The 21,913-nt window shown below is 48.3% G+C and overlaps 8 protein-coding genes across 8 annotated transcripts; 6 read left to right on the top strand and 2 right to left on the bottom strand.

The window, feature by feature from the left end:
* The first annotated feature begins 135 nt into the window (after positions 1-135).
* FOBCDRAFT_232343 (uncharacterized protein) lies at positions 136-1,464 on the top strand. Its single transcript, XM_031191167.3, has 3 exons — positions 136-578; positions 641-901; positions 955-1,464. Exons 1-3 carry the CDS (start codon positions 423-425, stop codon positions 1,147-1,149), a joined length of 612 nt encoding a protein of 203 aa, XP_031032398.2. The 5' UTR covers positions 136-422; the 3' UTR covers positions 1,150-1,464.
* A 771-nt stretch (positions 1,465-2,235) lies between these two features.
* Positions 2,236-7,098, top strand: FOBCDRAFT_190683 (uncharacterized protein; the record flags this gene model as incomplete). Its single annotated transcript, XM_059608701.1, has 4 exons — positions 2,236-2,499; positions 2,551-4,182; positions 4,232-5,042; positions 5,125-7,098. 4 exons carry the CDS (start codon positions 2,236-2,238, stop codon positions 6,984-6,986), a joined length of 4,569 nt encoding a protein of 1,522 aa, XP_059465982.1. The 3' UTR covers positions 6,987-7,098.
* A 688-nt stretch (positions 7,099-7,786) lies between these two features.
* Positions 7,787-10,696, top strand: FOBCDRAFT_190680 (OPT oligopeptide transporter protein-domain-containing protein; the record flags this gene model as incomplete). The annotated part of the gene is made up of 8 exons (XM_059608700.1): positions 7,787-7,981; positions 8,030-8,617; positions 8,668-8,791; positions 8,845-9,361; positions 9,435-9,606; positions 9,653-9,856; positions 9,906-10,032; positions 10,083-10,696. 8 exons carry the CDS (start codon positions 7,787-7,789, stop codon positions 10,694-10,696), a joined length of 2,541 nt encoding a protein of 846 aa, XP_059467929.1.
* Positions 10,697-11,000: 304 nt separating this feature from the next.
* Positions 11,001-11,856, top strand: FOBCDRAFT_169144 (uncharacterized protein; the record flags this gene model as incomplete). Its single annotated transcript, XM_059608442.1, has 1 exon — positions 11,001-11,856. One exon carries the CDS (start codon positions 11,001-11,003, stop codon positions 11,787-11,789), a length of 789 nt encoding a protein of 262 aa, XP_059467928.1. The 3' UTR covers positions 11,790-11,856.
* Positions 11,857-12,250: 394 nt separating this feature from the next.
* Positions 12,251-14,445, top strand: FOBCDRAFT_285221 (copper amine oxidase; the record flags this gene model as incomplete). The annotated part of the gene is made up of 4 exons (XM_031191160.2): positions 12,251-12,481; positions 12,529-12,736; positions 12,786-13,151; positions 13,202-14,445. 4 exons carry the CDS (start codon positions 12,251-12,253, stop codon positions 14,443-14,445), a joined length of 2,049 nt encoding a protein of 682 aa, XP_031032391.2.
* Positions 14,446-14,492: 47 nt separating this feature from the next.
* FOBCDRAFT_232328 (uncharacterized protein) lies at positions 14,493-16,042 on the bottom strand. The gene is made up of 5 exons (XM_031191158.3): positions 15,748-16,042; positions 15,653-15,689; positions 15,132-15,597; positions 14,952-15,082; positions 14,493-14,903 (listed from the first exon to the last, which is right to left on the bottom strand). The coding sequence occupies exons 1-5, from the start codon at positions 15,892-15,894 to the stop codon at positions 14,533-14,535; spliced, it is 1,152 nt and encodes a 383-aa protein (XP_031032389.2). The 5' UTR covers positions 15,895-16,042; the 3' UTR covers positions 14,493-14,532.
* Positions 16,043-18,874: 2,832 nt separating this feature from the next.
* Positions 18,875-19,560, top strand: FOBCDRAFT_280103 (uncharacterized protein; the record flags this gene model as incomplete). Its single annotated transcript, XM_031191157.2, has 3 exons — positions 18,875-19,272; positions 19,321-19,393; positions 19,444-19,560. 3 exons carry the CDS (start codon positions 18,875-18,877, stop codon positions 19,558-19,560), a joined length of 588 nt encoding a protein of 195 aa, XP_031032388.2.
* A 171-nt stretch (positions 19,561-19,731) lies between these two features.
* FOBCDRAFT_169140 (uncharacterized protein) lies at positions 19,732-21,531 on the bottom strand. The gene is made up of 2 exons (XM_031191156.3): positions 20,337-21,531; positions 19,732-20,279 (listed from the first exon to the last, which is right to left on the bottom strand). The coding sequence occupies exons 1-2, from the start codon at positions 21,469-21,471 to the stop codon at positions 19,858-19,860; spliced, it is 1,557 nt and encodes a 518-aa protein (XP_031032387.3). The 5' UTR covers positions 21,472-21,531; the 3' UTR covers positions 19,732-19,857.
* Between the last annotated feature and the right edge of the window lie 382 nt (positions 21,532-21,913).

The following is a 21,913-nucleotide window of genomic DNA, read 5'->3' as shown; positions in this document are numbered from 1 at the left end:
GGAAAAAGCAAAGGTAAACAAGGGAGTGGGCGAGTCCTGAACAGTTGAGAGAACAGTGCGATAGACTGTTGGCCAAAGTTTAAATGGAGAGTTGAATGAATTGGATGCTGAGAAACATCGGATTTCCTTTTCCCCGTTATGAAAATGCAGTCTTGTTGGTGATTCTCAATGGCCCCATGAGGCCACTCGGTAGGTTTCCTCCGGATCCGCGGATGGACCCTGAATCAGGGTCTCTGCACAGTCCAGGCCCAATCGCGTAGTGATCTACAAGGGTTCCTCTGGGGCAATCTTCGCTCTAACTTTAGCAAGCGCCTCAGAGGGGTATTAGTACCGCCTCGATCCCTAACTTCTCCCTTCAGTCTCAAGATCGGACTTCCCCTCTCAACTGCCCCCTTTCAAATGTGTCCAGTTCCTGTTCCACCATGAAACACCGACAGCAGACACTCGCCAAAACGGCAAAGCCAATTCGGCGGCGAAGAGATCGTGCTCACCATCCTTGTCCCGTTGATCTCCCTGAACCTAACCTTTTCCCGCCCCGACGATGTTCCTTACTTTCGCTGAGAAAATCGCCTCGACACGTGAGTTCCCTCTACGCGTATTTGCTGACCTGTTGCCGGTGACACAGACTAACCTCTTCCAGATCCGACCTAGCATCCAGGACGTCCAACGTAATGGTCTACCTCTTTGTGAGGTCGCTTTGTTTCAAAATGCAGCTATTCCGAGTCCTTTGGCTGCGAAGCAAGAGAGAGATACTCATCTCCAGTTGAAGGCTGCTTCGCGCACTTCATCTCTCAGATCAACCGCCGCGTCAGCACGTTCAATCCGGTCGAGATCTACTAAAGCTAGCCTCAAGGATACCTATGAAGCCCGCACGTGGCGTAACAGGCTGAGGCGGCATTCGGTATGTCACTCATTTCCACCAGAATGTCTTTTTCTTTCTAACGAGATATGCAGAAGTCACCAAGATTACATGAGCCAACTCCATGCTGCACATCATGCTTCATCAAAGAGACTCCAATGTGGCGAGAAGGCCCTTTCGGGTCTCATACTCTCTGCAACGTCTGCGGTCTTCTCTACGCCAAACGCGAAGCTCGAAGCCGATCATTTCTTCAAAGAGACATCGCGCGAATGTCGCTCTTAAATCGTTGAACCGCGTTCATGTTCCCCCCATGCATGAGCATGAGTTTAGCACGGCTTAAACTTTCTTTCTAACGTCAAGTGTGATACCTTTTTAATGTTTCGTTTTCTTGAACTTGATCTCGACGTTATACATGCCACCGGGATCTATGAGTGATGAGGCATGGTTTCTATACCCCGGCGCAGGATTGGGAAGGCATTTTGTGAAACTCGGCTGGCTACTGAAGTTTTGTGTCAAAATGGCGTTCTCGGTTATTTGTTATCATGTTGGATTTAGCGCAGATACCTCAGTCACAGTTATGAATTGGAATTGAACTTTTATTCGTACAACATCTACAGTCGACTTGGATCAAACGAATGGCGGTCGGAAAACTGCATTCAACTCCACTCAACAGTTGTGAAGTCAGTCCAAGTCTCCATGAACCAACTCTTCTAAGATTTATCTACTCTGGTGAGGGAATTTCGACGCAGGATATGTTTGCTCTGTCTCCTGTACGCTACCTATGGCTTGATCTCCAAGCCATGCTGATTGCTAGGATTGCAAGGCCTTGTTATGTATATCAAGCATTTGTGTAATAGTTTTCACTTTCCAGAGAGCCCAAAAATGAGAGGCGCGAAAAACATCGAACTGGGCGCCTAAGATTACGTTTTCCACTCCCCAGTAACAACTTTCGCGAAGTCATGCACCTACAGGGAACAAGACAGTCAGCTGACGGCTCAGACTACCCGTTCAGGTAAGCCGAACCAGGCTGTCACTATTTTGCGTAATAACTCCTTATCAGGTGCAGCATAGTTCCTGGTTAGAGCTGAATGCATCCGACCGGAATCGAGAAGTCTGACCACCCTCTGGCTGTGTGGGAGCTCGCAAGACCGTTGGTTAGGGGCTTTGAGGCTAAAGGTACAAAATTTCCCTCATAACAACCATGCAAGTCGGGGGCAGCTTGATCTTGTATTTCGGGTCAATCTGTTAAAGACCGTGCATAGATGACAGTCCTTTGTTCAAGAAACATCTACAACTCTATTTTCTTTACCCGCTGCCTGCAACTCTTGGCCTTCACCCCTTAAGTTGTTGAAGCCCTTCAATCATCATCCTGCATCATGGCTTCATCAGGCAAGGAAGATTTAACCATGGAACAGTTATGGGATGAAGCAGCTGAGCGATTTCTGGCTCGTACCGGAAAAGGCCTGAATCGAAAGCCTCCAATGACAATAGACGACGTACGAAAACAGATAGAATCGCGAACAGATCCTACTACAGATATTGACGCCGCAAATACGCTGAAACACAAAAAGGACATAGGTCTGAATATCCTTGAATGCCTGAAACTCCTTGGTGGTATAGCTGCACAAGGTGCCAGCGTGGTAACCAGGCTTCGACCCGATTGAGCCTTCGAGCCATTGACACCTGAACAGGTTTTCCAACCGGCAACTGTGGTGTTTAATGCCATGAGTATCCTCCTTGAAGCCCCTAAAAAGATACGCGAATTCCATGAAGCAATTGATGAGGTCTTCGCCGTCGTGGCACCCTCCCTGAGTCAATTCAGGATTTACGAACGGATCGAGCAGTTCAGAAAAATTGACACCGACTTGACTCGTGCAATTCATATCACGTTGATCAGTCTAGTTGATATTTGCGCCTTGGTCATAACACTTCAAGACCCCAATAGCAAATGGAGCAAGTTCAAGTCCAACGTCAAGAAAGCATTGCTAGACGATGATTCGGGGCTCAGCATTGAATTGAGGAAGTTTAGACAGGCCATCCATGGCCAACAGTCCATCGAGGCGACTTTGACACTAGAAGTAGCTCTGGAAAGCAGACATGAAGTATCGATTATTCTTGCAAAGGTCTTCGAGACTGGAAAGTGGACCGAAGAGATTGCCAGCAAAATCACCACGTTACAGCAGGCAGAGACCAAGCGAGCACAGGACACGACGAAAAAGGCAAACTTGTCTAAGATAAAAGAAAAGCTTGGTATTGATGAAAAGGAGCTCGAAACAAACAGAGAAATGTTTAAGAGACTATGCGATTCCAGGGTCGAGAATAGCGGGAGCTGGCTTGACGACGAGGAAGCTTATACTTCTTGGGCTGATGCGGATGCCGCCAAAGCGCGACCTCTACTACTGCTCCTCGGCGAGAAGAATACCGGGAGATCTACAACGGTCTCAACGATTGTCCAGAAGCTCAAAGCTAGATACAAGACACCGACAGAAAGGTCCTCCAGGGTTCTCCTAGCCTGGTATTTCTTCCCTTCACTATCAGATAAAGCTGATAAGGGTGATCCGACTCCAGCTCGAACAGCTCTGAAACATATTGCTTTACAACTAGCTGAGCAAGATATGGCGCTTGCCAAGAGTATAGCTTCCATCTGTGAAGAGAAAGACAATGGTACTTACTTCACAGACGTGAGCTGTGAATCGCTGTGGAAAGACCTGAAGCTGGGACAGCCACGTGGAGATACGATGTACTACTTCATATTCGACGGGGTCGAAAAACTATCGAAGATGCATGCCGATGCTGGTACACAGTTCTTTGACGTCCTCCAAGAGGCTAGCCACTCATCTGCTACAGAAAGTGATGGGAGCAGGATTCGGCTTCTGGTTAGTGGCAGTGGTGACGCAGTCAAGGTACTCGGAGGGTTCGAATCACCAACAATTAACATAGCGAAATCCAACGGTTCAGACATTGAATTGTATATCAAGAGGGAGATGCGCAAATATGATATCTTTCAAGGCAACGACTCGAAGGACGAAGCAAGCCGGAAGAAAATCAACGATAAACTGTTAGAGATGGCGGGCGGAAGTTTCTTCAAAGTTCAGTCAACACTAGACAGAATCAAGGATCTGGTAGATTCAGGTGGACAGGAATCGGAACTAGATGATCTGTTGACAGAGTCGGACTGGGGCAGGGAGGCGATTTCGAAAAATGTTGTTGCAGAGCTTCAAGAGCAACTATCCCCACAGAATATCGAGGAGATAAATGAACTGTTGATCTGGGTAGTCTATGGTTTTGAATGGCTTAGTGTCGACCAACTGGAGGCAGCGCTGGTGAGTTTGCCATCTGAAATTTCTGAAGACATGGGTGTTAACTACCAAGTTCCTTCGATTTGGATCAACTCCACTTCAGAAGCTGGCGAAGAAACTACAGGGGAAGTATTCCAGACTTTTTGAAGTCGATGGGCAAGTGATCACCGTACGCCGTGATCTCTTATCCCTAGTGATCAAGGATCCCAAGCAGCTACGATCCCTTGATGACGATACCCCAAGAATAACAGCTACCATCACCATCACAAAGGGCGACATTACAACTGTGCAGAACTTCTTGTGGGCACTGTTCCAGAAGTCAGTGGTTGAGAAGTTCGAGTTTGAGCCACTAGCTGGACAGATTACCCAGACCAAGAGCGAAATCAGGGTGAACGACTCCGATGCACACTTAGCCATAGTGATGCAAGCCATAAGCTTCCTGATAAAGAAGCCAGATGCTAGAACTGAAACCCTGGGAAGATATCTGGTCTGGAATCTTCCTATTCATTTGAAGGAATTGAACAACCCCGAGCGTGATCACAAGGTCGATAATGCAGCAAAGAAAGACATTGGCAGCATGCTTTTCGACATCCTCGGTCAAGGAACCATCATTAGGAGGCATTGGAAACATTTCGTTGACGTGCCTCTGTTCGGTAACACGACGCAAATCTCGACACTTCTGGCATGGCTGCAGGATCCTGATGTTAGTGGCCATTTCGGGGTATACCAAATGGATTGGCTAGACAAGGTGATCTCAAGCCCGAGCCCGCACCGTACTTTACTGTCCTCTATGGCCCGTGAAGTTGGCCACAGATGGCTCAGGAGCAGTGAGAATGATCCCTGGGAAGCATATCGGTCTCTCAGGCGGTATCTTTCATTGGTAAGTCTAGAATGATTCCTTATTCACGAATATATCTGTTTATACATGACTAACGCTATCCCAGGAAGTTTCCGAGGGAGCAGCAGATGCGTCTGACGATTCGCTCGTGATTTTGAGCACAGATGAAGAGTCTCTGGCCCTTGATAAGGCAGAACGATGGTGCAAGAGTATACTTCAAGTTACAGACGAGCAATCCTTATGGTACGAGAGAGTTGGGGAAACTGCTAGAAAAGTTGATGAGTTCGACCACGCGATTGCGATGTTCTTGAAGGCAACCAAGATGCCTGGAGCGTCATGGACATGCCACAGAGGTCTAGCACACTCTTACCACCAAGCCGGAAAATTGAACGACGCCTGTGTATCACAGAAGAAAGCGTTGGAAATTCTCTACGAATTGAAGGAACCTCATCCTCACGATATTTGGGTAACGAATATGGATCTTGGAAAATGGTACTTCGAACTAAAGGAGCCGGACCAAGCAACCATATACTACGAAAAGGCTCTGGAGGCCAAGCCAGCTGACGAGGCATATTACCGCATACTGGAAGCCAACCTTACATCGCAGTCTAATGGGCGTACATTGGACCTTATTGAAACCATGAGTCATGAGACGTCTACAAACGGCGGTACAAGTCTCCTGGGTTCTGCACTTCTACTCATGGCAACGGATGAAGACACTTACGAGAAGTACTTCACCAGTCTTCTCTCGTTAACTTCCTCTCGTCATGGGATGTTAGGGATGGTTCTGAGTGCCATGGACGAAGCCATTCAGCTCGCAGCTGACAAAGAGCTTTTATTCGAAAGAAGCGCCCTTCGACTCTACAAGGGCCTTGCACTCTATTACTATGGCAACGAAGCCGATGAGAACCCGCTAACATCTGCGGTAAGACTCTGGGAGGAATGCCACTCTGATGCGAGGAAAGTCATTGAAGAAACTGGCACCTACGTACAGTGGAAATGGATGTGGTTGGGTGGCCAGGTTATTAGTGATATAGTCTGCCATTATTTCAAAGAAGCAACGGCAGCAAACACTGAGGCTTCCGCATTGGCAAAGCTTGGTGAAATCACTATCGGTCATCGAATCTCGTACGAAGACAACCGGGTATCCCCAGCTGAGTCTTACATGGGAGCCTACGAAACCCTACAAGGAAATTTCACCGCAGCAAGAGCGCACTTCCGCAAGAACATGCTTACAGCCCATGAGATGCTATCTGACGACACAGATGAGAATGATGCAGATGCGTATTTCGTCTTGTTCCAGTGTCTACTTCATACTGGAGACGAGACAAATGCTCTTATTGCCTTCGAGCTTACAGGACCGATAGAAAAGACGATAGAAATGAGGCTTGGTGAGATTCGGGGTGAGGATAAAGCCGCCGCAACGGAGATTCTTGAGTTTGCCAAAGAGAAGTTCTCACCGAATGATGCCGCTCCTACCAGATACACGGCTGTCCTTGACGAGCTACAGCGGCGAATAGACCTGGGCAATGTAGAAAGCGAGAAAACCATAACTAATGAGACCTACCAAAGGCTTCACTCGCTCCTGGCCCAGAAACGACCGGCTACGGAAGATGGAGATGGGCCAAACCAGCCGTATGAGATCACTTACAGCGATATTGTGATCAACTGGCGATACTTCTGCAACGGGAATTGCGGAGGGACCTGGGATTTCGAGACTGACATTAACATTTGTAAATACTGCTGGGACACTCCCTTTTGTCAAAACTGTTTACCGCTGCTTCAGCAAGGCACATCGAAGATGTTGGCTTGTGATGCAGGCCACAAGTGGCTTCATGTTCCGCGGTGGAACTTGAGAGAAAGCACAGGGCTAAGGGATGGCACTGTCATGATGGGAGGCGAAATTGTTGATGGTCGGCATGTTGGGGGACAAAGAGTCAAGATCAAGGAGTGGTTGAGCACCATTTGGAAGGAATGGGATATCGAGTAGCATTGCTCAGTTTAAGTTCACTTGCTGGCTTTTGGTTGCGTAGCCCAGAACACATCCTTTTGAGCTTGTACCCCAGTGCAAGGATATACGTAAAAGAAAAACCGAAACCGATCGCTCACAACAAGGATGCGAAGGCGCGATGGTTTAAAAAGTTTATATGATGGAGAAATATTGCGGCCCGAAAATGATACGCATCCACTTTGCAAGCACGCAATTTGAGTTCGCCATGTCGTTTCCCATTGATCCCTGATAGGTAATCCACACGGAAGAGCTTTCATGTGGCTGATGTTCACCAAGTCCAGTGGCAGTTCACGCCACGAGATCGTGTTGAAATGCTTTGTGTATCAATACGAAAACTCTCTTGTACTGGAGGGCAACAAACATCGATGATACGTACGTGCCTTTCTCTCTTGCATCAACAATCTTTGAGATTGATGTCTACGACCTGGGGAAGAAAATCGACTCCTAAAAAGTTCTTTGCAAACAAACCCTGAACATCTGGATACTCTTATCAATCGTATCTCTTAGCTGCCCCGAAAGGTTCCATCGCCGGCCCGACAACCCACACGGCCCCATACGACCTTACCAGGACAAACGCAGGCATCAAGTCCGCGAGTATAGGCGATTGTCGTGCGCAATTACTCCATCGAGAACACTCGCCAAGAAAAACGTGCTGCAAGACAACTGGGTCGTGATCGGCCTCGTCCGAACGGGTTTGCAACAACGCCTTTTATAAGATGGTTTCCCAATTTTCCGTCTGTCAAGGCGCATCTACCGATCCATCACAATCTAACACAAGCATGACCTCCAATTCGGAGAAGGCCGTCACAGATAGTGGCATCCAAGCGACAGACAAGCGAGCGGATGTTGCCTCTACTGGATCCCTCAAGGATGAGTCCATGAACGGAAGAGCGCAGATCTTGGGTGCTACGCCCGAGGAAATCATCGAAGCAGAGGAGCATGCGCGTACGATGGACTTGGATGAGACGAGAAGGGTGAGAATACCGAATATTGATCGCTGATATTCTCTAACATCGATCCAGCGCGCTGAAAACTTGATCTACCTTCATGAACATGACCCCAACTTCAGCTCAGAGGCTATCATGCGTATTCAAGCATTCCTCAGCAACGAAGATATTTTCGCCAATCCTCACAAACATGAAGATCTCATCTCAGACATCAAGACCGAGATTTCACTCGTCACTATCAATTCACCCTACGCAGAAGTCCGCGCTGTAGTAAGCAACAAGGACGACCCATCGACACCAGCTGGAACTATTCGAGCATGGACCATCGGTCTCTTTTTCGTGATCGTGCAGAGTTTCGTGAACCAGCTGTTCTCAGTGCGACAACCGACTATCCGACTTCAAGCCCCAGTCATTCAGCTCCTCTCGTTTCCGCTGGGTAAAGCTTGGGAGAAATGGCTTCCAGTCGGCGACTTCACGTTGTTTGGCCAAAGGCTACAGCTCAATCCTGGAAAGTTCAACCAAAAGGAGCACATGCTGATCTCAATCATGGCGAATGTCTCGACGAGTTTGCCTCATTCGCGATACATCATTTTCACCAGTTGGTTGAAGAAGTACTTTGATTTGCCATTTGCTGCCGATTTTGGCTTTCAGATCTGCCTCTCGGTGAGTAGAACTGCGAAACAGCTCTCATTGAGTTTTACTAACCGTAATAGCTGGCGATGAACTTGCTAGGCTTCGGTCTTGCTGGGTTGGCGCGACGTTTCCTAGTCTACCCATCCTTCTGTATCTGGCCTCGCTCCCTCGCAACCATCGCCCTCAATCAGAGTCTACACAATGGTAAGTCCTCAGAAGCCGCATATCTAGTGTGCCAAGTTGACTGACCGCCGAAGAATCTGGAAACGCAAGCGTGCTTGGTCCCTTCAAGAAAATGTACACCATGTCCCGGTACCGCTTCTTCATGCTCTCCTTCGCCGCCATGTTCGTCTGGTTCTGGTTCCCCGACCTCATCGCTACAGCACTGTCCCTCTTCAACTGGCTTGCGTGGATCTCACCCAATAATTTCACCCTTACAGCCATCACCGGCGTATCTAAGGGCCTTGGCTTCAACCCTCTTCCAACCTTTGACTGGAACATTGCCACTTACTATATCGACCCTCTTTTGGTTCCCTTCCATGTCACGGTCAACATGTTCCTCGGTGCCTTGTTGGGTGGAATTACTATCATCGCCATGTACTGGAACAACACCTACAACACTGGATACCTTCCTATTAACACAAATACCATGTTCGATAACACGGGCGCCAAGTACAACGTATCTTCTATCTTGGATGATCGTGGATTACTGGATGCAGAGAAGTATCAGGCTTACAGCCAGGTCTACATCGCAGCCTCATCTATCACTTACTAGTAAGCATCTCCCTTTGGCTAGTAACGCACATGTTACTGACAAGAATAGCATCTACTTCTTTGCCGTTTATAGTGCGATCATCTCCTATGCTGCTCTTTACCACTGGAACGACATCAAGCTTGGTTTTGTGTCGCTTTGGGAAAGCTTCAAGAAGAACAGCAAAATCAACGAGTTCAAGGATGTTCATACAAAGCTAATGGAGCAGTACAAAGAGGTTCCAGAGTGGTGGTACTTGATACTCAACGTAAGTTCTTTAGAGAAGCATAGTGGCAGTGACTAATGCGATATAGATTGTTGGTGTTGCTTTCGGCATTGCTTCTGTAGCAGCCTGGCCCACCAACACCAGTGTCGGCACCGTCTTCTTTGGCCTTGCTCTTGCGATCCTCTTCACTATTCCTACTGGAATCATTTTTGCCACTACTGGCATCGAAGTTGAGTTCAATGTCCTTGCTGAGTTTATTGGAGGAGCATGGCAGCCTGGTAATGCCTTGGCTGTAAGTATCCGACCAACAAGACTCTAATCTTTGCACCTAACATTAGTAGATGAACTTTTTCAAAGGGTTTGGATATGTGACAGTCGCCCACGCCCTCGATTTTGCCAATGATCTGAAGCTCGGTCACTACCTCAAGATTCCTCAGCGACAGACCTTCTGGTGCCAGACTGTGGCCAGTAAGTCTCACCACCAGTATTTACAGCTCAACTTAACTGACCTTCAATAGCTGTTGTCTCCGCCTTTGTTTGCACCGCAGTGATGAATTTCCAGATCCGCAACATCCCCGAAATCTGCCAGCCTACCCAAAAGGATCGCTTCACTTGTCCTGGCGTTGAGTCATACTTCACCGCTGCCGTGCTCTTTGGCTCTCTTGCCCCTCAAAGGGTGTTTGGTGAAGGAGGCATGTACACAGCTCTCCTCGCTGCGTTCCCAGTTGGATTGGCCTTCCCCGTTATCTACTACTACGCGACCCGCAACCTCCCCAAGACGCACTGGCTGACAAAGCTTCATCCCGTCGTTATCTTCAGCGGTGGTCACATCTGGTCTCCCTACAACCTGGCCTATGTCTGGCCGGCTGTCATTCCAGGCTGGATCTCTTGGGTCATCGTCCGAAAGAGATACCTTCAGTTCTGGGGAAAGTACAACTATGTCCTTTCTGCAGCTTGGCAGACTGGCATCGCTCTCGCTGCGGTGGTCATCTTTTTCGCTGTGAGCTACCACGGCGCGTCCATCAATTGGATCGGCAACAGTGCAGACAGTGGTTGTGAAGCTGAGACCTGCACCAGACTCAAAGTTCCCAATGGAACGATTTTTGGTCCTCAGCCCGGAACCTTTGCCTAGATATGCTATTAATAGCCAATTAATTATCTAGTCGCAATTGAATAGAACATGCTCAAATTCTCAAATGCGATAAGTGAGACCAATAACCTCCGGGTAATATTGAATACGTGACCGTGCCGCAGATCCTACATCATCATTCCCCTATTCTAGGCAGACCTCGCTTTAGCGCTTGCACTGCCTGTTCTAATGGCTAGGGTTCGGATCCCAACACTGAACCCAAATGCTGTATAAAAATGTCGGATTCTCTTTTGCTTCTAAAACAAGGAACTTTTGACATAACATCGCACTAACAATAATCGCGAAAATGGTTTATCTATCGCCTAGTCAACATGGCGATTGCCTCAAATGCTATCTCGCCACTCCATTCACAGATGAAGAGCTGAAAGCCTTCAAGGCAGCTTTTGAGCTGGGCGCATGCTCCAAATTCGCTCCTCTCATGCAGCTCAAGATTCTCCACGCACCAGAAGATTATCTAGGCAAATCGCATCAATACATTCGCGCAAAAGAAACTGAAGCCGGAAACAAAGATCCATTTATCGTCGTTGATGATGAAGCCAAGAGCAGAGGCGCAGTCTGGTACATTGACCAGTTCGCTGAAGAAGACCAAGTCGATGATGGGGAGGCTGAGAGCACAGATGTTGTTTTCAAGATTCTCACTCAGACGGAGGCTTTGGCTGTCTCTCACATAAACTACGCCATCGCCAATTCGAGCATTGGTGAAGATCTTGACAATTGCGCGGTGGATCTACCCCTCACCAACGACTTTCATCAACCCGAGTTGAATGACTGCGGTGGCTTGGACTTTGAACAGCAGCAATGGGAGCAAGATGCTTGGGTTATTGCTGAATCTGGAGAATTTGAAGAGAGCACCAATCCTGAGCTGTTGAATAATTTCTCCCCTCCTCCGGAGAAGGTGGCTAGGCTGAAGGACGATGTTGCCGAGTCAATTGGGTTGGTCAGCTCTTGGACAATTCCAAGCAACGCAGAGCCTATTGATCTTGAAGACGGAACTAAGAAAGAGTTCCCAGAGGGAAGTGTTGTTTTGCAGCAGAAGTACAACCCTGAATTTCCATGGCCAGCGGACTCACTCTAGGCGGAACATAGCCCGTCAAGCGGAATGGAGTAGAACACGAGCTTCTCTCTAGATAGGGCTTTATAACCACCAATGATATCTAATTACGCGCTTTAGTTCCGCCCTTAGAGTGATCGTAGCTTATCGCAGATGCTATTTCCCACGATGGCGGAACCGAGCATATCTCAACTAAGATAAGCGGGACAAGCAAAGACGATCTTTCCCCGAAACGCATCTTATCATCAGTCATTCTCAATCCTGCAGGACGCTTTCCCACATACAGAAAGTGCATCCTAGCCGTTGAATGGGTACAACTTCCCAACGCAGCAATTTTTGGAGAATCGTGGTGGGGAGGAATGGGTGAATCATCAACTCCGCACCAAGACGATCAGATCCAGCATTAATGATAAATAGTTAGCAACTTCGTCAACCATTATTTTCATCCGATTAACAACGGTTCTGAGATCATTGGCATTATAATCATGTCTTCTGCTCCCCACCCGCTTTGCCCACTGACGGGCGATGAGATTCAGGCTAGTGCACGCTTGATCGAGAGTGTTTGGCCACAGTCTGTCTCGCTATCTTTTAAGGTTATAACGCTCAGCGAGCCACCGAAGGAGAAGCTTGCACCGTATTTGGAAGCGTTCGACAACGGAACTTCCCCTTCGCCGCTTGAACGTTTGGCTTTTGTTGCATATTATATCCGTGGAACGGTGAGTTGGCCCCCACTTTGTCATCATGCATGATCTGACCGTCACAGGATATTTTCCATGAAGCTATAGTCAACTTGACCACTGGCAGGATCGAGAGCAATGTGAAGCTTGGACCGAATGTTCACGGGAACGTTGACTATGATGAGGCTCAGAGAGTTGAGAAGCTTGCACTTGAGGATCCGCAGGTCTTGGCTGAGCTCGAGAAGCTAAAGTTGCCGGAGGGGACCGTTGTCTGTGCGGATCCCTGGATCTACGGTAAGCCCATTAATACGTGGTGACATGGAGTAAGAATTGACATGCATAGGGTCCGACGGAGTTGAGGATGATGTCCGTATGTACCAGGTCTTCCTGTACATGCGAGACCCCGCAAACTCTGGCGAAGCTGATTCCAACCACTACGCATTCCCTTTGCCTGTATCGCCGGTCATTGAATGTGTTAACTACAAAGTCATTCGGATTGATGTACTTCCTACTGGCGCTGATAACACTATTAAGCCATTGGCACCTTATCAACCCAAGCCAGCGAATGAGTATATCCCCGAAGCACAAGAGCTCCGAAAGGATCTCAAGCCGCTGCACGTAAGCCAGCCGGAAGGGCCAAGCTTCAATGTGACCCCGGTTGGTGAGACTGGAAACATTATCTCGTGGCAGAAGTGGACCTTCTTCGTCGGTACGTCCAAGATCTTGTCTTACTCAATGATCCCCAGCTGACATAAATAGGCTTCAATCAGCGCGAAGGCATGGTGTTGTACAACGTCAAGTATGACAACCGTCCCTTGTTCTACAGACTATCCCTGTCAGACATGAGCGTGCCCTACGGTGATCCACGACATCCGTTCCACAAGAAGTCAGCATTTGACTTGGGTGATGCGGGTGCTGGTGCTACAGCCAACAACCTCAAGCTAGGCTGTGATTGTTTAGGCAGCATTCAGTACCTCAGTGGTGTGATCTGCGACGATCAAGGAAGACCGTTGCCAATGGAGAACGTGATCTGTATTCATGAGCAAGATGCTGGTATTGGATGGAAGCACACCAACTACAGAACCGGAAGAGCTGCCGTTGTACGGGCACGTGAGCTTGTCTTACAGTCCATCATCACGGTTTCGAACTATGAGTATATCCTCATGTTCCTGTTCAACCAAGCAGGAGAGGTCACATATGAAGTGCGCGCCACAGGTATCCTGTCTACACAGCCGATTGACCATGAGCTGGACAAGACAGGAGTGCCATTTGGCACCGTCGTACACCCTGGTGTCCTGGCGGGCGTTCATCAACATATCTTCTCCCTACGTGTCGACCCCATGATTGACGGCCATACGAATCAGCTAGTATACAGTGAAGCCCACAGAATACCTCGAGATCCCCACCTGAACCCTCACGGTATTGGCTACGAAGTTGTCGAGAAGACCATTGACAAGACGGCTGGTTTGGATATCGATTATGACCTTAGTCGGGTCTACAAGATCACCAACCCCAACTCTCTCAACCCTATCAATGGCAAGCCAGTTGGTTACAAGATCATGGCACCGCCGTTCCAGAAGCTCATGGGCGATGAAAACAGCTTCTTGCATAAGCGCGCTGAGTTCGCAGACCATAATATCTATGTCACCACACATCGCGACCGCGAACTGTACGCAGGAGGATGGTACACCAACCAGTCTCGTGGAGGCACAGGCGTGAGAACTTGGGCAGAAAGGAACGAATCACTGACACCGGAGTCTGATATTGTGCTTTGGGTGCAATTCGGTATCAACCACATCCCACGCATCGAAGACTTCCCTGTCATGCCGGTTGAGATTCTCAAGGTGCATCTCAAGCCCGTCAACTTCTTCACCAAGAACCCTGCGCTGGACGTGCCACCTAGCGAGCAGAGCGTGAACCAGAGCACTCTTGTTGAGAACAAGAAGGTAGAGGCTTCCGACAGTTGCGGATGCGATACATCGAATGTTCCTTCAAAGCTATAGTCTGAGATTCTAGTAAGAGATGCCTCACGTTGCAAAGAGTTATGACATCAATGAAGCAATGTTAATATTATTCGTTTACTGAGCCGATTACGGACAAGGCCCTATGCGTTCAACGTGAACTGTCGTTTCTTCTGATATTTGTATCCCATCCAATCCCTCGTTTACTGTCGGTGGAGGCGTTTGATGTCTCCACGGACTGGAAATTGTGATCTCTGTCCCATAACTCCACCCAGCATGTGAAGCCTCAATGTCGTATCCCGCTGGGATATCATCATTCATTACAAATTCGCACACAGAACTTGAGCCGTTCTGTACTGATGCTTTAGTGCCGCGACTGCCCTTGATGCCGTATTCTGGTGATAATGCTGAGTCGACGACTGCGCGCTTGCTTCTGTGAGAAGCAAGAAATGAGGATGGGACAATTTTTCGGAATACGGGTCGCAGCATTGGTAGCGAAACTAGAGGGCGTCAATTGAGATTCGCAATATTGGGTTGGTGTGATATACCCGAAACATTCGCGAGATTACATTCTGCTGCAGCCAAAGACCCGTGATAACCGATCTTGAGGGCGATTTCTTTTGAACTGCCATTGTACTCGAATGAATTATGGATGACAAGAATCGACAAAACACAAACACTGTTGACATGTTAGTCCAGGAAATGAGGTATCACCACGGGGAACACACAGAGCACCAAAGCCAAAGAGGGCCATAACAGCAAGCTTTTGACCGAGCGGAAGATGCATTTTGATGACTTCAATCAGAGGGAGAACAAGAATAACAACATCCAGAACAGTATGCGTAAGACCAGTGGAGAAGAAATAAATATTGCTCGTGACATGGCAGTGGGTAGCTCGTCGGGCGAGATCCCAGTAGGCTGACGTCGGCATACATGACAGTGTCAACAGGAGTATTCGGACGATGAACCATGTGACACAAAGAACGAGGACAGCTTGGATTGCGATGCGCGAACTAGAGTATTTGAAGAGTCGCCAATAAAATGTTAAGATGGCGAATTTGGCGAAGCCGATGCCTATGGTATACGTTAGGCTGCTCAGCCAAATGAGGAGGTATGATCGTTCGAGTCGTTCTTCTTCGGTAAGATGCGACGGGCCATCTTTTAGCGGGCGACCGAGTCCGAAGCCGAAAAGGACTGAGGACGAATTTAGTTATCGCAATTGATGCAGTTCGAGTGGGCATGTTCTTACAGACTAGGTTGTCAATCGAGTACGCGAGAGCTCCAATCTGCGCATCAATTGTCAGCGATCATTCATTCAGTGGCAAAACGTTAAGCATAACGCACAAACGCAACAACCGCCAACCAATCATCAATCCCATAACCCGCCCGCGTGGTCCGTCTCGCCAGCAATCTCAGCACTAGCACCAGCGCAGCAAGCGGCAGGGTAATAAAGATAGAAGCATAGACATTCGGTCTATAATCCGCTTCCATCGTGCATGGTCAAACACTGTAGGCTCACTTGGAGCCTAAAAGAAGAAGAAGAAGAATAAGTTTGGAAGGAAAAGAGAAGGGAAGGGATGGGGAGGGGAGATAAGACGAAAGGACTTGTCTCACATTGAACCAGTCAGCTTGAGCGAATGATTCAAGTGAGGACGCGCTAATGGGCTCGATGATGTTATCCTGGTTGCGCTAAGGTGGAACAGTTCGCGGGGGAAAGGAGATGCCGGTGCGGGGAGGGCTTTAACGTTTGTCCGTTGGTGTTTTTACTGGTGAAGAGGAAACGCTTTGACTTTGTTATGACTGTGTGGGATTGTCTAAGCTGCTAAGGTCGTTATTAGTGTAAAGATTATTTGTCGGGTCAAGCGGGTTTGACGTTGCCAAGACCTTCGGCACTCGTCCTTAATTTCTAGAAGTTCTGAGCGTTAATGCTGGGCAGTTGCACTCATGCGTGGATTTTGCGCCCTAACAATGGCGCATTAAGGCGCGTCTTCTCTACTAAGGATTGACCAGCTTCTGCATTATTGAACTGGTCCAGTTCATCCACAGTGAGGCTCATCACCCTTCTGGGCAACAAAACATCATCCGCTTACCAGATCAACGACATGTCAGATTATCTCGACAAAACAAGCATAGCGTCGCTTTTCAGCTGCAACATTGCTAAATTGCGCAGAATGCTTGCACTACGACGAGTAAATCACAGCGAAAAGACCTCCCGTATATCCAGGGTAGCTCGTTACTGGTGAGGCGCCCAGACAGCTGGAGTTGTTCAGCGCTGACGACACAAAAGAGCCAAACCAATTCAATGCGAAGTACTTCTCAATTTATGAGAAATCATGGATTGACACGTCTATTTAAAGAAGGAGACCTAGCCAAAAACTTGAAATTGTCTAGCTTCCGTGACGAATAGCCTTTTTACATTTTATGTCCCTGGGTTAATTCTCGGAGATGCTTCTAGGAATATCTCATAGGAGGTGGCAACTTGACAACCATTATACAAGGACGAGCTTGTAATTCCAGCTCAGTACACTTTTGTGCATAATATTCATATGTGTTCTTCCCCTTCATGCCCGATGCATGGGCTTCTGGTAACGTTTCGACCTCATACATAAAATAACATAAAGATATTGAATATCATGTATCTTAGGCCATCTCTAGAATAAGAGTTCCCCCACTCGACGAGCGGAAAACACCATACGAGAATAACGATGCTGACTTGAGCAAATACCTCGAGTTGCAAGAATTGTAAACCCCTCAAAGGATAGCGATTGTGAATTCCGCCACGATATTCAGACGGCACCTTGGTCATTGTTGCAACATAGAAAGCTTCTGCGGTACTTATACTATCCTCCAAGCAATAGTTGAGAACAGAAAAACGCGCAAGCACGTGAGAGATGGACAGTCAGCTTCTATTGTACGGGTCGTTGGTATGCTGCCTGAAGTGTGTTTATGAGAGTGTCATTTTGAGTTGATAGGCCTGATAGCTGATGCTTGCATCACGAACCTTACCTCGGACAGTCAGCAGCAGGAATAAGTCGAGCAATATTCGTAAAGACAACCATAGGCATGAGCTTAGTAAACCTGGGAGGGGCAAGACTAATCTCAACATGGAACACGCAAGCAAAGCTGAGCTCTGGAGGCGATGGGTGGTAGAAACAAGAACAACGTGAGCTCTTCTGTTCAAGCTCGTCTGGGCTTAGATTCATCACCTCGCTCCTCGTCTTGTTCTACTCTCCAGACAGAAAGTCTATGTACCATGATCACTGGACCCAAATTAATCTGTGGCATAGCTGAAATTGTTGACCGACTTTCTCTCTATTCCAGAGCTGAGGTATTCAAAATCGTATTGGTCGGGATATCAGCCTCAGTATAGTAACCAGGAGGGTCTTTGGCGGATATAATCATCCAGGTTCCCCTCAAAACATGGAGCGTTACCAAAGTCCTATTAGCCGCCAGGTCCGACGATACCGCAGAGAATAGTTCAATAGTAAGACTATTGTCCTGGGGGGTCCTGCTCAGCCTTCCGGAACGCGCGCTAGGAGGGCCTCAAAAATAACAGCTAGCCCGGGCTGCTTGCGTGATTTGCTACTACAATTGAAGTGCCGAATTCGATGAGCATATTATTTAATTCAGAAAGGCTTAGTCCATTCGATACTGGGGGATGGCGCAATCCAAATTGGAAAATGGCCTTATGGTTTGAGACATCTCCGCCCAAAAACGGTATAGGTAAGCTTCAACGCCGAGCTGAGAACCCCTGCTCGACTGCCAACCACATCAACTATTTGCTCTTTCAATTTCCAATTCGTAATTCAACAGTTGTGGCGGTCTCGGCCCGCACCGCTTAACCTCCCAATTAGTATGTATTGCGAGTCCAGACTTTATGTCACCGACATGATCATCGTCAACTATACTCGAATCATCGTGAGGTTCTTTGAGCCCATAGTGTATTCAGCTTGCCACCAGAAGTATGCAGCATGACATAGCGCCATGCAGTCCTGTTCACAAGCGCTAAAGGCAATATCACCTCAGCCTCCAGCTTCATCAGGAAGCTTTTGTGTCGTCGGTGTGATTAGAAACACCGCAATATTTGCTCCCGACCTTGCAATGACACGATCTTTGGACCTTCACGGTTAGATTATACCCCTATGGCCCATGAAGCGGCCAGCTGAAAGTAAGACAGAAAGTCTTCAGCAGTGACAGAGCATGCAGACTAAACCATCTGAGGATTGCTTTACCGTCATCTAAGCGCTCGGCGATGAGCGATTCTATGATGGCAGTGCACTCAATCCTTTTGTGATACTTCCAGTGTGTCTTTAGGACCCGACTACTAGCTTCGACACATGTGACAAAGTCTATAAAAGTTGCAAGATTCCCCGACCTGGAACACAAAACCATCCTCATCAAACTCACCAGATCTCCTCAAGAACCAACAACAACAACCAACACATTTCCAACAAACTCCAAGCTCATCACAATGGCTTCTACTCTCGCCTTCCCTCAGCAGCAGCAGCAGCAGCCCCAGGGCCTGCCCATCCAGTCCGTCAGCTCCTCCAACATTGACAACAGTCTCCTCAGTGCTCTGGCAACCTATGTCACCACCGGCAGTCACGCTCGCAGCACCACTGAGCAAGAGATCCAGGAGCTTGCCTCTGCTGTTGTTGCCAAGCCTGGCGGCCGAGCTCACCTCGAGTCCCTCATCCAATTCGACTCCTGCCCCGATCACCAGGTCTGGAAGAACCAGGCTTCTGCTAGCGGAACCATCAACATCACCAAGACTAACCTCTCCATCGCTCTCGAAGTTGGCACTCTTGAGTTGAAGTTCTCTGCTTCTGGTGCTGGTTTCTATGTCCCCTGGAGTGGTTCTCTGAACGCGTAAGTGTGAACTACACTTGTAGCGAAGTTAACTAACCGTCATCTTAGCGGTACCCTCTACTACAATGAGTTCAGCCAGCTCACTCCCGGAAATGCCACCTTCAAGCTTTGGGTCAAGGGTGTAAGTACTCAAAGGCGCAACCTCACAGCCGCGATACTGACATGTTACAGCTTGACTTCTATGTTAGCATCTACCGCAACCAGGTCTACATCGGCAACTTCTTCTATCCTAACATTGGCTTTGTCTTCCCTCCTGGCACCATCGATCTCAACGGTACTATTGCCTAAGCGCAACACTAGCCTTGTCAATGCGGCCGATGATCCTCAGGGATCAGAAGCTTGGAAGTGTTGATCATTTCTGCTCGATTCCTTTGTTATCTTGATTTTAGCTAGCTTGTTCGTTCCTTAGTTTGCAATAATCATTTCCGGGCCCAAATCAGCGACTCTCCTTCTGTGATTCTTCTTGCAACAGTTATTGTGGAGTTTCCTGAGTTGATTGACAAGCTGGATCCTATAATGGCTTGGTGACAGGAAATAAGTCAACAAGCATCTACACTAGGTACACCCTTCTATCTGCAATGCGTATCACCCAAGCCGAACCTTTCTCCACATCCTCAAGCACTCCTGTAGGTCCATAGACACTGTTCCCTCCAAAGCCGTAGATGTATCTCGAATCATAGCCACCAATAACGACGCATGTGCAAAGTCAACTTGATCATCTTGAACTGCCTGGTAGTCAGACTGTTTCATACCACCGACATCAGCCCAAGCCTTCCACTTGTCCAGCATCCGGCAAATATTGGCCGCGAACTCCCCGTCTAGAACCATGCGATGTAACATGAAGCCGGCGACATCCTTCACAGTAAGCGAGTCATCCCAATGACCTTTCCCTTGGAGCCATTGTAGGCAATGCTCAGCAACAAGCTTTGTGTCCCACTTGGGGCTGCGTAGGGCTTCCATCATGCGCTGGTCGCGTCTCAGCTGGCTTGTTCTGAGTCTCTCTCGCACTATGGCGTGTCATGTCAGCAATAGACCCGGAGCTGTATACGATCGGGCTGACTTACTCTCATCCATCCGCTCCTGATTCTCCTTTTGCATCCGAGCCTGGGCTGCGGCTTGACGCTGAGCAGGAGGCAATAGTGCTTCTGCAGCTATCGCAGCCCGTTGTTCTTGAGACTTTCGCGCAAACTTGTGAATGTCTGTTCCATGATCGTCATGCCTGGTTGCCCATGTTGGTGTCTCAGATTCGTCAACGATGCCTAGAACAACCAACACTCCGCAGGGCACAGTCTCCTTCCGTGCAAAGGACAGAATATCGTCTGGAATTTTATAGTTCCATAGAATAGTTTGACTGGATGTTCCAAAGGCGGTGGCTGCGCTGGAAAACCAGACACCGTCGGATTTGGCAGGCTGAATTCGCAGATGGTCGATGTAGAGGCTTTCTAGGTTCAGGGTCGTCTGGGCGCCATAATGGTCCTGCTCGGTGAGGGCAGTGATAAGTCCTGACATGGAAATCTGACAAGTGATTGCACTCGACTGTGTGAAAGCTTGGTTAGTTCCTGGGCGTGAGTCAGCCTCCCGATCCTTCCCTGTTGTTAGTCCGTCCTCTGAGTTCCGAGCTGAGTGCTCTGGAACCTCCGACACGCTTCCAGGCTTGTTGGCATTGTCTTTTTGAGGTGGTGACGGCAACCGGACCCAGTATGGCGGCAAGTTGGAATAATCTCTTGTGATCCAAGAACTAGACCAGGCAACAGTCAAGGAGAGATTACCATCGGAATCATTCGACGGAGCGATTGTCAGCGCGTCTTGCCGACCTTCGGGAGACATCATCAAACAACATCCTACAGGTGTCCAAAGTCCAGACGATCTCAGTAACTTCCATCCGTGCGGATTCGGGACAGCGCCAAGATCGAGAAGGTAACAAACAAGCTCATCGAATGCTACCTCGACTTGAGGTTGGCGTACTTGATCAGCATACTCAACTCGTTGAGTCTTCATACCAATTGAGTGAGTCTTCCAATTGAAGGTGGTCCAGCTACCACCAGGTATAGAGCTGGGATGACGCGACAGAGTCCAGTATTCCGAGCGATCCTGGAATCTGTCCAGCGGCATGACAGCATAGCGCGGAAGCTCTATCTCGATGACTCTATTGACGATATCACTTCGTGTAAGTGCTGTCAGACGGCTATGCCGCAACATACGCTTTATCTTGGAAAGCGAGATGAGCGTAGAGAGCGTGTTGTACAAAATTGGGAGAACTGCCGGGGTAGTTAGTCGCTTGGCATGTGGTAGACGTGGGGAATAGCGATATACCTCCCAAGACTGCCAACGGCACACCGATATATGTGATGATGTCGGTTGGCGACTTGCCATTGTCTGCCATACTGAAGTCGCGATGATTGTCTCTGTGTCACGAAACATTTCGAAATTGCGAAAGGGGTTTTCAGAGAGTTCAGCTGAAATGAAAAATACCGACTAGGCTGATTCGGGTATGATCTGAAGCTAAGACAGCCACGTACCGATAATGGAATGGTGTCTTTGATTATGCCTTGCAGTAATGGATTTCTAAATATAAAGATAATCCTTCATAGGATCAAAGTGGTCTATCAGGCGTGACTATGAGTATTTGCGTATTAGGCGA

This window comes from Fusarium oxysporum, chromosome X, assembly GCF_013085055.1.
Source record: "Fusarium oxysporum Fo47 chromosome X, complete sequence".
Taxonomy (NCBI): Eukaryota; Fungi; Ascomycota; class Sordariomycetes; order Hypocreales; family Nectriaceae; genus Fusarium; species Fusarium oxysporum.
This window is presented reverse-complemented; position numbering and strand designations above follow the sequence as displayed.